Source organism: Amblyraja radiata, chromosome 4 (assembly GCF_010909765.2).
Source record: "Amblyraja radiata isolate CabotCenter1 chromosome 4, sAmbRad1.1.pri, whole genome shotgun sequence".
Classification (NCBI taxonomy): domain Eukaryota; kingdom Metazoa; phylum Chordata; class Chondrichthyes; order Rajiformes; family Rajidae; genus Amblyraja; species Amblyraja radiata.
The window spans coordinates 27,113,486-27,129,887 of NC_045959.1; the positions used below are offsets into that span (position 1 = coordinate 27,113,486).

The following is a 16,402-nucleotide window of genomic DNA, read 5'->3' on the forward strand; positions in this document are numbered from 1 at the left end:
TACCCACTGCTTGCTGTGGAGAGGTGGCCCAAGGCAGATGTTGGGTAGAGTTGAGAGTCAAGAACATTTTATTGTCATAATGAAAGAGCTAATATTCAAATCTAATATAGTTTACAAAATTATATGGAACACAATATGGAGGACAGGTTGTATTTTTAATAAAGACATTAAGGTGGAAACCGGCATAATAACGTGCTTCTTTCTAGGCCATAAAGAAGCCAAGATTGAAAAAATAACAGACACTCCAGACTTTTCCAAGCCGCTGAGGAATGTTTCACCCGACGCCGATGTTTCATCTTTACGGCAAGAGGGCCCTGAAAATCATCGGACTGGCTGCACGGCCACAGATGGGCCCTGACCTCGGGATGTTTCACAGAGGAAGAGGACTTAACTTTCTGGTGCCTTTCCCCCGCAGTGGAAATGTTTTGATTCTGCTGTGGGGGGATGTTTGTGTTGAACTCTTTAATATGTTGTGTCCATTTTTATTCATTTTTTTTAAAAACCTTTTTCTATGGAACTTATTATTATTTAAATTATGTGAAGCGCTTTGGGGTCAATGCAAATTGTCTTAAAATGCGCTATATAACTAAAGTTTACTTACTTACTTACTTACTCCATAGATATGCAATAACTTGTTATTGGATTAACTTGATTTGGACGCAGTTTTTCCTATATTCTGAAAGGCTGCAGAATCTTTCAATCACGCCATATTCAGACTTGGTAGGAGTGTTTTACTGATAAGAAAAATGAATAATTGCACTAACTTTCCTTTGTTCTGTGAGTGGAGTCCGAGAAGCACTGGGCAACGTTTGTGCTCTTTGTAGATCTTGCCACTCCCGTCTGACAAATCGATTAAAGATTGGCTTGGTTTACCTTTAACCAGTTTGTTGTTGTCTGCTTTTAAGAAACAAACTTTGACATTTGGTGTAGTTGGCAAGATCTCGTTGGGACCAGCAACAGATGATTGAGTAAGAGGGTGCAGTTGACTGGGATCAGATAGGGAGAAAACTGAGTTCTAGTTGGACCCTTTGTGACCGACCTCCCGAAGAATCTCCTGGGAACATATTGTGGTCCCTCGGTCTGAGGTTGATGTGGTTCCCAGACAAGATCCTTGGAAGCAAACAGCGAAGGTAAGACCACATGTAAAGGATTGGGTTGTGTATTGAATTGGCTAAAGAAAAAGATTACATCTGGCTAAGAGGGATTGAATTGAGGAACAAAGACGGAACTATGAAAGGATGGAACGTACTTCAGATGGAATGTCAGTGGGCAGAGGAATAGGAGATAAGGGCTAAGGCAGAGAAAGAAAGCACTGATAAGAAGAGTTTGGAGAACAGCAATTAGTAGTTATGAACAAACCCAGTACCGGTAAGTCCTCAGGAGACCCTATGTTTGGCATGGCGACCCGGTCTATACAAGATTACACTAAACTACTCCCTTTGTTCATTTTAAACTGTTGATATTGGTAAGGTTTGGCTGATGTCTCGAACAGTTTTATTCTTGTTTCTCAGTCTTATAATGGCTTCTTTGACTTTCATTGGCACAACTTTGGTCCTCATGTTGATAAACAGCAATAAAAGTTTCCAAAGGTGATGGAAAGACTGCAGGAAAGACTAGGTGCTGGGAGCTCTCATATACCTGCATTAAGGAGGCAATTAAACACACCTGAGCAATTACAAACATCTGTGAAGCCATGTGTCCCAAACATTATAGTGCCCTGAAATGGGGGGACTATGTATAAATACAGCTGTAATTTCTTCATGGTGAAACCAAAATGTATAAAAATGGCCTTTATTAAAATGTCCACTTTAGCCACATGTAATTGTTTTTCTATTACAAGTCTCAAATTGTGGAGTACAGTGGCAAATAAATAAATGATGGGTCGTTGTCCCAAGCATTATGGAGGGCATGGTAGATCTTACAAGGATTAAACAACTGTCATTTAATTTGCCAACAGATGTTTGCTGTTTGGTCTGTGATCGTTTCTTGGCTAGAACTGACAGTTTGCCCACAAGCAACCAGACAAACAACCTTGGAAGCTTTAATAAATTGGAAACCACTGCATTCTGCCAAGTGCAGCAGCAATTTCTTGCAAAATACAAAACTACAAAATACATTACTTCCCACAAAGCAGAATACAGCCACAACAAAAATAATACCAAGTGGAGATACAAATGACGAAGATTTAAAGACGGCATGAATGAACTCCAGAAATTGTTCATCCCTGTCTGGCGAAAAAATAAAGCTGGGAAGGCGGCTCAACCGTGGCTGACGAGAGTGGTGTTGAAACCATGGAAGAGGCATATAAATTGGCCAGGAGTAGTGGCAAGCCAGAGGACTGGGAGAAATTTAGAACTCAAGAGGACAAAGGGGTTAATTAAGAGGGGTGGAAAAAAGAGCATGAAAGAAGGCTTGCGGGGAATATAAAAACTGACTGTAAAAGTTTCTATAGGTATGTAAAAAGGAAAAGAATAGTCAAGACGAATGTAGGTCCCTTACAGTCAGACAGGTGAATTTATAACGAGAAACAAGGAAATGGCAGAACAGTTAAACGAGAACTTTGGTTCTGTCTTCACGAAGGAAGGCACAAATAATCTCTCGGAAATACTAGGGGACCGAGTATCTAGTGGGAGGGAGGAACTGTAGGGAATCCACATTAGTCAGAAAATGATGTTAGGTAAACTGTTGGGATTGAAGGCAGATAAATCCCCAGGGCCTGATGGTCTGCATCCCAGAGTACTCAAGGAGGTGGCCCTAGAAATTGTGGATGCATTGGTGATCATTTTCCAAATGTTCTCTCGACTCTGGATCAGTTCCTGTGGACTGGAGGGTAGCCAATGTAACTCCATGTTTTAAGAAAGAAGGGAGTGAGAAAACAGGGATTATAGACCAGTTAGCCTTACATCACTAGTGGGGAAGTTGCTGTAGTCGATTATTAAAGATGTTATAGCAGCGCATTTGGAAAGCAGTGACGTGATCGGTCAAAGTCAGCATGGATTTATGGAGGGGAAATCATGCTCGACGAATCTTTTGGAATTTTTTGAGGATGTAACAAGTAGAATGGATAAGGGAGAGCCAGTGGATGTGGTGTATCTCGACTTTCAAAATGCCTTTGACAAGGTCCCACACGAGAGATTAGTGTGCAAAATTAGAGAACATGGTATGGGGGTTGGGTATTGACATGGATAGAGAACTGGTTGGTAGACAGGAAGCAAAGAGTAGGAATTAACAGGTCATTTTCAGAATGGCAGGCAGTGACTGGTGGGGTGCCGCAAGGCTCGGTTCTGGGGCCCCAGTTGTTTACAATATATATTAACGATTTAGACGAGGGAATTAAATGTAACATCTCTAAGTTTGCGGATGACACAATGCTGGGTGGCAGTGTGAGCTGCGAGGAGGATGCTATGAGGCTGCAGGATGACTTGGATAGGTTGGGTGAGTAGGCAGAAGCATGGCAGATGCAGTATCATGTGGATAAATGTGAGGTTATCCACTTTGGTGGCAAGAACAGGAAGGCAGATTATTATCTGAATGGTGTCAGATTAGGAGAAGGGGAAATGCAACAAGACCTGGGTGTGCTTGTACATCAGTCACTGAAAGGAAGCATGTAGGTACAGGTGCACAACCTTTTGTGCGAAATTCCAAATAACGAAAAGCTCCGAATAGCGGACATTTTTTCGGTCCTTGAAGAAAGGTCCTTGAAGACGTTCACCGAGGGCGGCCCGCAGAGGTGACAGCGGAACCTCCGGTCGGTCCTCGAAGAAAGGGGAACTAAATCCCCTTTCATAAAAGAGAAGGTGAGGGTATATTGCACGGGAGGGTTAATAATTGACAATCTGCTGCTGCCTGCCCGCTGAGTTAAAAAGTTCCCACGGTAGACTCACGATACACCACTTACCCCACCTACAGCCCTCTGCTTCCCTCCCCTCTCCAGCTCCCCGCCCATTGCACCGGCGCGGGGGCTTTGCACTGTCTTCACGTCGGCGATGCCAGCAGGTCAGTGCCAGTCACCGGAGACGTCAGGACCAATGGGACACCGACCCCCAGGCCCACTGCAAGCACGGAGATCCCAGAGACCCACAGCCAGCAGCAGCCCAGCCCCGTTCCAACTCCAGAGGAAAACTGCAAACTGGCCGGAGACGTCAGGACCACCAGAAGCAGCTCCCCGATGGGCCGCTACGGCGACAAGTGACAGTTCGCCCACAGCCCGAGCTGCGCCCCTTCATCGGGACACCGACCCCCAGGCCCACTGCAAGCACGGAGATCCCAGATCAGCAACTCCAACCCAGCCCCGCTCCAACTCCAGAGGAACACGCTCCCCGTAGGGGCAGAAGCTGATGGTGTGCAAGGTACGTCTTGTTCTTGGGGTGGCGCAGCACGGGCTGTGGGCGAACTGCCACTTGTCGCCGTAGCGGCCCATCGGGGAGCGGATTCCTCTGGAGTTGGAGGGGGAGGGGGGTATTGTGCTGTTTGATCGCCCCCTGCTATCCCAGGGACAGGGAGACACAGCGGCTTTTGAGAATGGTGGGCAATCACTTCCAAAGTTCTGCCCACACAGTCAGTACACCTCTCCTACACTTGTCTCCCACACTAAGATCATCTCGCAGAGAATGATCCCAGCCTAACCCTCCCTATTCTCTCCTATTCTGCAAGAAAAAACTACATTGAAGACTCAAACTCGCGATCGAGTAACTGCCGGGATCGAGGCGCAAACTCGCGACCTTGCGGATATGAGCCGAGCACTCTACCACCGAGCCAACCGTTAAAATCTACGCTAAAAATCTTCCATTCCGAAAGCCGAAAAATTCCAAATTACAAAAAGTGTCTGGTCCCAAGGCTTTCGGATAAAAGGTTGTGCACCTGTACAGTACTCAGTGAAGAAAGCCAATGGCATGTTCGCCTTCATTGCGAGAGGATTTAAGTTTAGGAGCAAGGAGGTACTACTGCAGTTGAGACCGCACCAGGGGTATTGTGTGCAATTTTGGTCTCCTAATTTGATGAAGGACATTATTGCTATTGAGGGAGTGCAGCGTAAATTCACCAGGTTAATTCCCGGGATGGCAGGACTGACATATGATGAAATAATGGGTCGACTGGGCTTCTATTGCTGAATTTAGAAGGAGAGGGAATCTTATAGAAACATATAAAATCCTTAGAGGATTGGACAGGGTAGATGCAGGAAATATGTTCCCGATGTTGTGGGTCCAGAACCAGGGGTCACAGTTTAAGAATATGGGGTAGGCCACTTAGGACTGAGATGAGGAGGCAGTGGAGGCCAATTGACTGGATGTTTTCAAGAGAGAAATAGATTTAGTTCTTTGGGCTAAGGGAATCAAGGGATATGGGGGAAAAGCCAGAACGGGGTACTAATTTTGGATGATCAGCCATAATCATATTGAGAAAAACTTTTTTCACACAGGGAGTGGTGAATCTCTGGAACTCTCTGCCACAGAGGGTAGTTGAGGCCAGTTCATTGGCTATATTTAAGAGGGAGTTAGATGTGGCCCTTGTGGCTAAGGGGATCAGAGGGCATGGAGAGAAGGCAGGTATGGGATACTGAGTTGGATGATCAGCCATGATCATATTGCATATTGCAGGCTCGAAGGGCCGAATGGCCTACTCCTGCACATATTTTCTATGTTTAGAAGCATATAACAGCCCCATTTGATTTAATTGTGGTGCAAGATATCAAATTGTGGACTCAAAAAGAAATTGGTATCCAGCTGGGAAGATTGCTTGTGCAGATACCAAAAAAAAAAAAAAAAATCACTAGAAAACAATTATTTCATCAGTAAAAGACGGCCGAAAATTAAGTTCCAGATGATTAAGTAATTACATCGCACACACAAATTTCCTCTTGTTGGGTTTTTACTGTGTGGTGTAACCAACACTAAATTTAGGATTTGGACATTTAACTTTCACCCTTTCATGCAAGTTCAATTTCAAAGCTGAGTTAATCTATATACATTAAAGAAGATCTACCAGCACATGAATAACAAAGAATTAAGGAGTGTCAAGTTAAACCAAGAAAAGCCATCGTCCTGCCCAACAGATCAACAAATGTTGATTCATACACAGTAGCACACAGGATGGCCTCAATTAATACTTTTATATCCCGCTTGCTTTCATTGTAGGTATTAAACCAAGGCAGCGTCTGTCATTGCAAGTAAATATAATTTGAAAAGGAGAAAGGTTTTCCTTGATGGCTTTATCGATATTCATTGTCCAACTGACATTACTAAAACAGATGCCATTTGTGGCAGATTGCTGTGTGCAAACTACCTATCACAATTCTCACATATGACTGACTGCACTTCAAAAGTATTTCTAAAGTACAATGCTTTGGGACCTACTGAGATTATAAAAGATGTTATGAAAGTTTCAGTTCTTTCCCAGTGAAACAGATGGAAAGGGCAGATCCTGTGAGGCTTTTAATGAAATCTCAAGCAGTCTCTACTAAAACTTTCATCCACACCATAATACTGCATTGCAAATTATGAGCATGGGCAGTATATCCCATGTTCCTGGAGAAATCAGTTCTGTTCAATCATTTATACTTAAGAAGCTAACATTTTTGTTCACAATTCTATTTACAAATTGATTCAGAAAAAAATCCCAAAGGACAAACAGGCAAATCTAAGAGGTGAATATAGCGTTGTTCTTGCCCTTGCAACCTTTGGTGTACAAATTTCCAAAAGAAAGTGCAAAAGCGAGATAGAGATAAAGGAATGTGCATCTTTTTTCAAATTTATGTTACTTTAATCTTCAGATTTTTTTTTTAAATTTTGAAACCTGCTACAACCTGGAAACATACAATATATACAATCCATTGCATCTACACCATCTTGTCTGTACAACTTTAGCAATTCAGTGTTATCCATTCATTTTTTAGGATGTGGGGTATTGTTGGAAAGGCAATAATTTACTGCCCATCCCCACTTGTGAATCAATTGTGAATTGTTGCACCATTTCAAGGGAGGCAAGGTCAGCAAATTCCATCCTCGGGGTATAAAAGGAAACTAAATGGGTTTTCCTTTTTTAATAACTCAATCTGGTAGTTCTGTAGTCATCACCACCACGACTATTTTATTTTGCATCTGACTCACATAATCTCTCCCAACAGACCTATAATGCCTTTCTTTCCAATTACCTTTCAACAACTCACTAAAATGCTCTCCTCACTACCATCTGGCTCTTTTCCAAATTGTCTTAAATCTGTCTTCTCTAGTCACCAGTGGAGCTAACATTTTATTTGTTCCATTGCCATTCCTTATGGGCCAACACAGATAGTTCAAAGTATTTTTTTAAAATCACATGGGAAATTTAAACAATAGATATTTAAGGATGGGTCTACGATCGTCAAATAAGGACACTTGCCAAAATACAAGATTTAATCCTCCATCAACAGGAGGATGCCCTACATAGGAGATTAGTGGGCAAAATTAGGGCACGTGGTATGGGGGTAGAGTGCTGACATGGATAGAAAATTGGTTGGCAGACAGGAAATAAAGAGTAGGGATTAACATGTCCCTTTCAGAATGGCAGGCATTGACAAGTGGGGTACCGCAAGGCTCGGTGCTGAGACCGCAGCTATTTACAATATACATCAATCATTTAGATGAAGGGATTCAAAGTAACATTAGCAAATTTGCAGATGACACAAAGCTGGGTGGCAGTGCGAACTGTGAGGAGGATGCTACGAGAATGCAGGGTGACTTTGACAGGTTGGTTGAGATGCATGGCAGATGCAGTTTAATGTGGATAAATGTGAGGTTATCCACTTTGGTAGCAACAACAGGAAGGCAGATTATTATCTAAATGGAGTCAATTTGGGGAAAGGGGAAGTACAACGGGATCTGGGGGTCCTTGTTCATCAGTCAATGAAAGTAACCATGCAGGTACAGCAGGCAGTGAAGAAAGCGAATGGCATGTTGGTCTTCATAACAAGGGGAGTTGAGTATAGGAGCAAAGAGGTCCTTCTGCCGTTGTACAGGGCCCTAGTGAGACCACACCTGGAGTATTGTGTGCAGTTTTGGTCCCCTAATTAGAGGAAGGACATTATTGCTATTGAGGGAGTGCAGCGTAGATTTACAAAGTTAATTCCCGGAATTGGCAGGGCTGTCATATGCCGAGAGAATGGAGCGGCAGGGCTTCTATACTCTGGAGTTTAGAAGAATGAGAGGGAATCTTATTGAAACATATAAGATTATTAAGAGTTTGGACACGCTAGAAGCAGGAAACATTTCCCGATGTTGTGGGAGTCCAGAACCAGGGGCCACTGTTTAAGACAAAGGGGTAAGCCATTTAGAACGGAGATGAGGAAACACTTTTTCATACAGAGAGTTGCGAGTGTGGAATTCTCTGCCTCAGAGGGTGGTGGAGGCCAGTTCTCTAAATACTTTCAAGAGAGAGCTAGATAGGGCTCTTAAAGGTAGCAGAGTCAGGGGATATGGGGAGAAGGCAGGAACGGGGTACTGATTGGGGATGATCAGCCATGATCACATTGAATGCCGGTGCTGGCTCAAAAGGCCGAATGGCCTACTCCTGCACCTATTGTCCATAACAGTGAAATGCAGAATTTCAGTAGACATCATAATGTACAAAAAAATATGGAAAAAAATATCACTCTGTATAGTGATTCCTTCTACTCCCAACCCCATCCCACAAATAATATTATACTCACTGTCATCGCCAAGTTTTGAAGCATAGTCATTTACTAACTCTTCACCAACATCCACAATCTGCTCACTGTTCCGGTTGTTCTCATCTCGCCATTTTCGCAACTTGTCACGCATTTCTGAAAATAAAAAGCAGAGGAAGACTTTGGCCCCAGTAGCAAAGACAGACTTATTCCATACTGTAAAATCTACAGTGCCCTCCATAATGTTTTGGACAAAGACCAATCATTTATTTATTTGCCTCTGTACTCCACAATTTGAGATATGTAATAGAAAAAAAATCACATGTGGTTAAAGAGCACATCGTCAAATTTTATTAAAGGGTATTTTTATACATTTTGGTTTCACCATGTAGAAATTACAGCTGTGTTTATACATAGTCACCCCCATTTCAGGGCACCATAATGTTTGGGACACATGGCTTCACAGGTGTTTGTAATTGTTCAGGTGTGTTCAATTGCCTCCTTAATGCAGGTCTAAGAGAGCTCTCAGTATCTAGCCTTTCTTCCAGTCTTTCCATCACCTTTGGAAACATTTATTGCTGTTGATCAATATGAGGACCAAAGTTACATAGAAACATAGGAAATAGGTGCAGGAGGAGGCCAATCGGCCCTCCGAGCTAGCACCTCCATTCATTGTGATCATGGCTGATCGTCCCCAATCAATAACCCGTGCCTGCCTTCTCCCCATATCCCTTGATTCCACTAGCCCCTAGAGCTCTATCTAACTCTCTCTTGAATCCATCCAGTGATTTGGCCTCTGTAGCAGGGAATTCCATAAATTCACAACTCTCTGGGTGAAAAAGGTTTTTCTCACCTCAGTGTTAAATGGCCTCCCCTTTATTCTAAGACTGTGGACCCTGGTTCTGGACTCGCCCAACATTGGGAACATTTTTCCTGCATCTAACTTGTCCAGTCCTTTTATAATTTTATATGTTTCTATAAGATTCCCCCTCATCCTAAACGCCAGTGAATACAAGCCTAGTCTTTTCAATCTTTCCTCATATGACAGTCCCGCCATCCCAGGGATCAATCTCGTGAACATACACTGCACTGCCTCAATCACAAGGATGTCCTTCCTCAAATTAGGTGACCAAAAATGATCACAATACTCCAGATGTGGTCTCACCAGAGCCCTATACAACTACAGAAGAACCTCTTTACTGCTATACTGAAATCCTCTCGTAATGAAGGCCAACATTCCTTTAGCTTTCTTCACTGCCTGCTGTACCTGCATGCCAACTTTCAGTGACAAGGACACCCAGGTCTCGCTGCACCTCCCCCTTACCTAACCCCATTGAGATAATAATCTGCCCCCTTGTTTTTGCCACCAAAGTGGATAACCTCACATTTATCTATATTATACAGCATCTGCCACGCATCTGCCCACTCACTCAACCTGCCCAGGTCACCCTGCAACCTCCTAACATCCTCTTCACAGTTCACAATGCCACCCAGCTTTGTGTCATCCGCAAACTTGCTAGTGTTGCTCCTAATTCCCTCTTCCAAATCATTAATATATATGGTAAACAGTTGCGGCCCCAACACCGAGCCTTGCGGCACTCCACTCACCACTGCCTGCCATTCTGAAAAGGACACGTTCACTCCTACTCTTCGCTTCCTGGCTGCCAACCAATTTTCTATCCATGTCAACACCCTACCCCCAATACCATGTGCTCTAATTTTAGTCACCGGTCTCCGTGCGGGACCTTATCAAAGGTTTTCTGAAAGTCTAGATACACTACATCCACTGGCTCCCCTTCATCCATTTTACTTGTCACGTCCTCAAAAAATTCCAGAAGGTTAGTTAAGCATGATTTCCCTTTCATAAATCCATGTTGACTTGGACTAACCCTTTTACTGCTAACCAAATGCCCCATTATTACCTTGTTAATAATTGACTCCAGCATCTTTCCCACCACCGAAGTTAGGCTAACTGGTCTGTAATTCCATGTTTTCTCTCTCGCTCCTTCCTTGAAAAGTGGGATAACATTATAATAGCTATCCTCCAATCCCCAGGAACAGATCCTGAATCTATTGAACATTGGAAAATGATCACCAATGCGTCCACTATTTCTAGAGCCACCTCCCTGAGGACCCTGGGATGCAGACCATCAAGCTCAGGGGATTTATCATCCTTCAGTCCCATTAGCCTACCCAATACTATTTCTCGCCTAATGAAAATTTATTTTAGTTCCTCTACCCCCTTAGATCCTCTGTACTCCAGTATATCTGGGAGATTGTTTGTGTCTTCCTTAGTGAAGACAGATCCAAAGTACCTATTCAACTCTTCTGCCATTTCCACACTTGACTTTGCTACTCTTTTTCCCTTAACATATCTAAAGAAGCTTTTACTGTCCTTCTTTATATTCCTGACCAGCTTCCCCTCGTACTTCATCTTTTCAGCCTGTATTGCCCGTTTTGTTTCCTTCTGTTGTCCTATGAAAGTTTCCCAATTCTCTGGCTTCCGACTACTCTTTGCTGTGTTATACATCTTTTCTTTTAGTTTTATTCTATCCCTAACTTCTCTTGTCAGCCACGGTTACCTCCTACTCCCCTTAGAATCTTTCTTCCTTTTTGGAATGAAATGATCCTGCGACTTCCGGATTATGCCCAGAAATTCCTGCCATTGATGTTCCACCGTCATTCCCGCTAGGATCCCTTTCCAGTCTACCCTGGCCAGCTCCTCTCTCATGCCTACATAGTCCCCTTTGTTCAACTGCATCACTGACACTTCCGATTTAACCTTCTCCTTCTCAAATTGCAGATAAAAACTAATCATATTATAATCACTACCTCCATGCGGTTCCTTTACCTTGAGTTCTATTATCAAATCTGGTTCATTAGACAACACTAAATCCAGAAATGTCTTTTCTCTGGTCGGCTCCATTACAAGCTGGTCTAAGAATCCTTCGCGGAGGCACTCTACAAACTCTCTTTCTTGGGGTCCTGAACCAACCTGATTTTACCAGTCTACCTGCATATTGAAATCCCCCATCACCACAGTGGCATTAACTTCGTTACATGCCAGTTTTAACTCCTGCTGCAACTTACACCCGACATCCGGGCTACTATTTGGGGGTCTGTAGATAACACCAATTAGTGTCTTCTTGCCTTTTCAAATCTTCAACTCAATCCACAGTGACCCTACCTCGTCAGTCCCTATGTCTTCCTTCACAAGGGACTGAATTCCATGCACCACCAGCAGAGCTACCCCCCCTCCTCTGCCCACCTGCCTGTCCTTTCTATAGGATGTATAACCCTGAATATTGTTCCCAGGCCCGATCCTCCTGCAGCCATGTCTCAGTAATCCCCACAATGTCATATCTACCAACCTCTAACTGAGCCTCAAGCTCATCTAGTTTACTTCTTAAGTTGTGCCAATGAAAGTCAAAGAAGCCATTATGAGACTGAGAAACAAGAATAAAACTATTAGAGACATCAGTCAAACATTAGGTTGACCAAAATCAACTGTTTGGAACATCATTAAGAAGAAAGAGAGCACTGGTGAGCTTACTAATCACAAAGGGACTGGCAGGCCAAGGAAGACCTCCACAGCTGATGACAGAAGAATTCTCTCCATAATTAAGAAAAATCCCCAAACATCTGTCCGACATATTAGAAACAATCTTCAGGAGTCAGGTGTGGATTTGTCAATGACCACTGTCCACTTCATGAACATTGCCAAGAAGAACTAAAAAGAGCAACCACAGTTCTGGGAAAAAAGGTCTTGTGGACAGATGAGATGAAGATTAACTTATATCAGAGTGATGGCAACAAAGTATGGAGGAGAGATGAAACTGCCCAATATCCAAAGCATACCACCTCATCTGTGAAACACGGTGGTGGGGGTGTTATGCCCTGGGCATGTATGGCTGCTGAAGGTACTGGTTCACTTATCTTCATTGATGATACAACTGCTGATGGTAGTAGCGTAAAGAATTCTGAAGTGTATAGACACATCCTATCTGCTCAAGTTCAAACAAATGCTTCAAAACTCATTGGCCAGCAGTTCATTCTACAGGAAGACAATGATTCGAAACATACTGATAAAGCAACAAAGGAGTTTTTCCAAAGCTACAAAATGGTCAATTCTTAAGTGGCCAAGTCAATAACCCGATCTGAACCCAATTGAGCACGCCTTTTATATGCTGAAGTGAAAACTGAAGGGTACTAGCCCCAAAACAAGCATAAGCTAAAGATGGCTGCAATACAGGCCTGGCAGAGCATCACCAGAGAAGACACCCAGCAACTGGTGATGTCCATGAATCGCAGACTTCAAGCAGTCATTGTACGCAAAGGATATGCAACAAAAACATGACTATTTTCATTTACATGACATTGCTGTGTCCCAAACATTATGGTGCCCCGAAATGGGGGTGACTATTGTTTCTATTACAAATCTCAAATTGTGGAGTAGAGGCAAATAAGTAACTAATGAGTCTTTCTCCCAAACATTGCATTTGACCAAAGTCTTTGGAGATCTGAATATGTGCAATGAATTGAAAATGACAACTTTCTCACTGCAGTTCCCTCTTGACCCAATTCCCTCTGGTAGGCGCTGCAACATTTCATAGCCGAGGTACTTCTCATTCCTTATCTTGCAAACAGCAGGGCATGTTTGGCAAACTGGGACAAAACAGCCAAGTTGTAATCATATTCCCAGAAATATAATTTACAACATGATAACAGAGCCTTAATCCGACTGCACCTTTTCCCATACATCCTCAATCTCAGCCCAACCACAATGGAAGGATACCAATCAAAAAAGCAATTATTGTTCAATAGGCTGAGAATCACTATAGTCCAGGCGTACCATTATGTTATTTATTGACACGACATGCCAACACCAACATTAACTGTCCATTACTAGGTATCCTCAAGGTGGTGAGGAACTTCCACCTTGAACCACAGATTGCATGAAGATATCCCCACAGTGCTTTCGAGGAGTTTCCGGATATATCACCGCAACAAAGAAGCAATTGATGTATTTCTCGTGCCAAATGTAACTCGAGGGAAGAAGTGGAACTCGGCCGGCAGTACGGGAAGCACAGGCAGCTCTGCGGCATACGTCAAGTGAGTTTATTGTCATGTGTCCCAGATAGGACAATGAAATTCTTGCTTGCTGCAGCACAACATAATATTGTGAGCATAAATACAGTGTGTCTATATAGCATAGACCATATCAATATACACATAAATAAACAGATAAAGTGCAATAGGCTGTTATAGTTCAAAATTTGTTTGATGGCAAGTTTAATAGCCTGATGGCTGTGGGGAATAAGCTGTTCCTGAACCTGGATGTACCAGATTTCAGGCTACTGTACCTTCTACCTGATGGCAGCGGAGAAATGAGTGTGTGGCCAGGATGGTGTGGGTCCTTGACAATGTTGGCAGCCTTTTTGAGGCAGCGACTGCGATAGATCCATTCGACGGTGGGGAGGTCAGAGCCGATGATGGGCGGGCAGTGGTCACAACTTTCTGCATTCTTTTCCGCTCCTGGACGCTCAGGTTGCCGAACCAAGCCATGAAGCAACCAGTCAGCATGCTCTGTGCATCTGTAGAAGTCCAAGAGAGTCCTCTTTGACATACCGACTCTCCGTAATCTTCTCAGAAAGTAGAGGCGCTGATGTGCTTTCTTTATAATTGCATCAGTGTGCTGGGACCAGGAAATATCTTCGGAAATATGAACGCCCAGGAATTTGAAGTTCTTGACCCTTTCCACCATCGTCCCATTGATATAAACGGGATTGTGGGTCCCTATCCTACCCCTTCCAAAGTCCATAATCAGTTCCTTGGTTTTGCTGGTGTTGAGAGCCAGGTTATTGTGCTTGTACCATTTGGTCATTCGGTCGATCTCACTTCTATACTCATCATCATCAGTGACTCGTCCCACAACAGGGGTGTCGTCGGCGAACTTGATGATGGAGTTCGCACTATGTCCGGCTACGCAGTCATGAGTTTAGAGTGAGTACAGCAGGGGGCTGAGCACGCAGCCTTGAGATGCTCCCGTGCAGTTTGTCATCAAGGATGACACATTTCCACCAATATGGACAGACTGTGGTCTGTGGATGAGGAAGTCGAGGATCCAATTGCCGAGGGATGTGCAGAGACCCAGATCTGAGAGCTTGGTAACCAGCTTGGAGGGGATGATGGTATTAAATGCCGAGCTGTAGTCAATGAATAACAGCCTGACATATGAGTTTTTTTGTCCAATTGGTCCAGAGCAGTGTGGAGAGCCAGTGAGATCGCATCCACCGTTGATATGTTGTGGCGGTAAGCGAACTGCAGTGGGTCGAGGTTCTTGTCGAGGTAGGAGTTGATATGCATCATAATCATCTCACTTCATCATCACAGACGTTAGTTGCCACTGGTTGATAGTCATTGAGGCACGTCACCTTACTCTTCTTGGGCACCGGTATTATTGGTTACCTCACCGGTAACTCTGAATATCGCCCCCTCACCGATTACGCCGACCCTCGCTACCTCCCCGATTCCTCCGACTATCGCCACCATAATGTGACAGCCGAACCTCACCGCCTCGCCGGGATCTACGAACCTCCCCGCCTCACTGAGCCCTCCAAACCTCGCCACCTCACCGGGGGCTACTCACCTCGTCACCTCACCGGGACGGCCCAACCTCTCCACCTCACCGGGATCGTCGAACTTCGCCGCCTCACCGGCCATCCGCTGACCGGGACCTCCTACGCTTCGCAAGCTGACCCGGACTCCACTCCCCCGCAGGCCTCCACCAACAACTCTCCCGATCCTCGCCACTCCACCGCTCTCCAGCAGGCCACAGCCGTCGCCTTACCCGAGTTGTAGGCTCAACACCGGGCCTGAAGTCTCCATGCTGCAGACACTAACATCATGGGCCCTGACTGCGCTGGGTCCTCGTGCTCGTCCCCCTATCCCATGGAACATCAGTGGTTGTTCCACTGGGTCTTCCCCTTCCCCCCCAAACCATGTGACCCCAGCTCTTCCCCACCCACAGTATAGTCCTCATACCCCCTTCCTCGCTGACCACCCACCAACCCCCCCCCCCCCACCTCCCCCCCCCCCCCCAACCAGACAGCACCTCGACCTCAGTCCACTCACCTGCCTTAATCAGGCCCCAATCCCCATCCTTGCCGTGTGTTCACCACCCCCCCCCCCCCCCCCGACCTCCCCCTCTCTGATACTGAACGGTCTATTCTCAGCAGAGGCCTCACCTTTGTTCCCCTCCGTCCCCACCTCAATGAGTTCCGCATCCGCCACAATGTGGAGCTCTTCTTCGGTCGCTTTCGCCTCAAAGCGTTTTTCCATGGGAAGGAGTCATCACCCCCCAGTGATTATCCCTTCTCCCGTCTCCAATGGACCCCCTCTTATTGGACTCCCCCTCATGGCCCTCTACCGGCTTTGGACCTTTTTATTTTAAACTGCTGGCGGGACATCAACCGCCTCAACATCTCCACTTCCCTTTCTCACTCTAACCTCCCCCCCCGAACGTACAGCCCTCCATTCACTCTGCAACAACCCACACTGGGTGATCAAACCTGCCATGGTAGTCTGGCGCGCTGATCTCTACAAGGCTGAGGCCACGCGCCAAGTCTCAGACACCTCCCCCTACTTATCCTTGGACCATGACCCCACAGATGAGCACCAGGACACTATCTCTAGCACCATCACTGACTTCATCACCTCCGGCTCTCTGCCCTCCCAAGCCTCCAACCTCATCGTTCCCCA

The 16,402-nt window shown here is 44.9% G+C and overlaps 1 protein-coding gene across 2 annotated transcripts in view; it reads right to left on the minus strand.

Annotated features, from left to right (window-relative positions):
• emc2 (ER membrane protein complex subunit 2) overlaps positions 1-16,402 on the minus strand; it is a 160,676-nt gene that overhangs the window by 136,161 nt on the left and 8,113 nt on the right. Inside the window, exons 1-2 of one of the 2 annotated variants that reach the window (XM_033019128.1) lie at positions 10,068-10,089; positions 8,684-8,797 (exon numbers count right to left, since the gene is read on the minus strand). In XM_033019128.1, the coding sequence (XP_032875019.1) occupies positions 8,684-8,795 (112 nt within the window). In that variant the 5' untranslated portion in view covers positions 8,796-8,797; positions 10,068-10,089. Of the gene's footprint in view, positions 1-8,683; positions 8,798-10,067; positions 10,090-16,402 lie in introns of those variants that run through there. The other variant, XM_033019126.1, reaches the window with a different exon arrangement.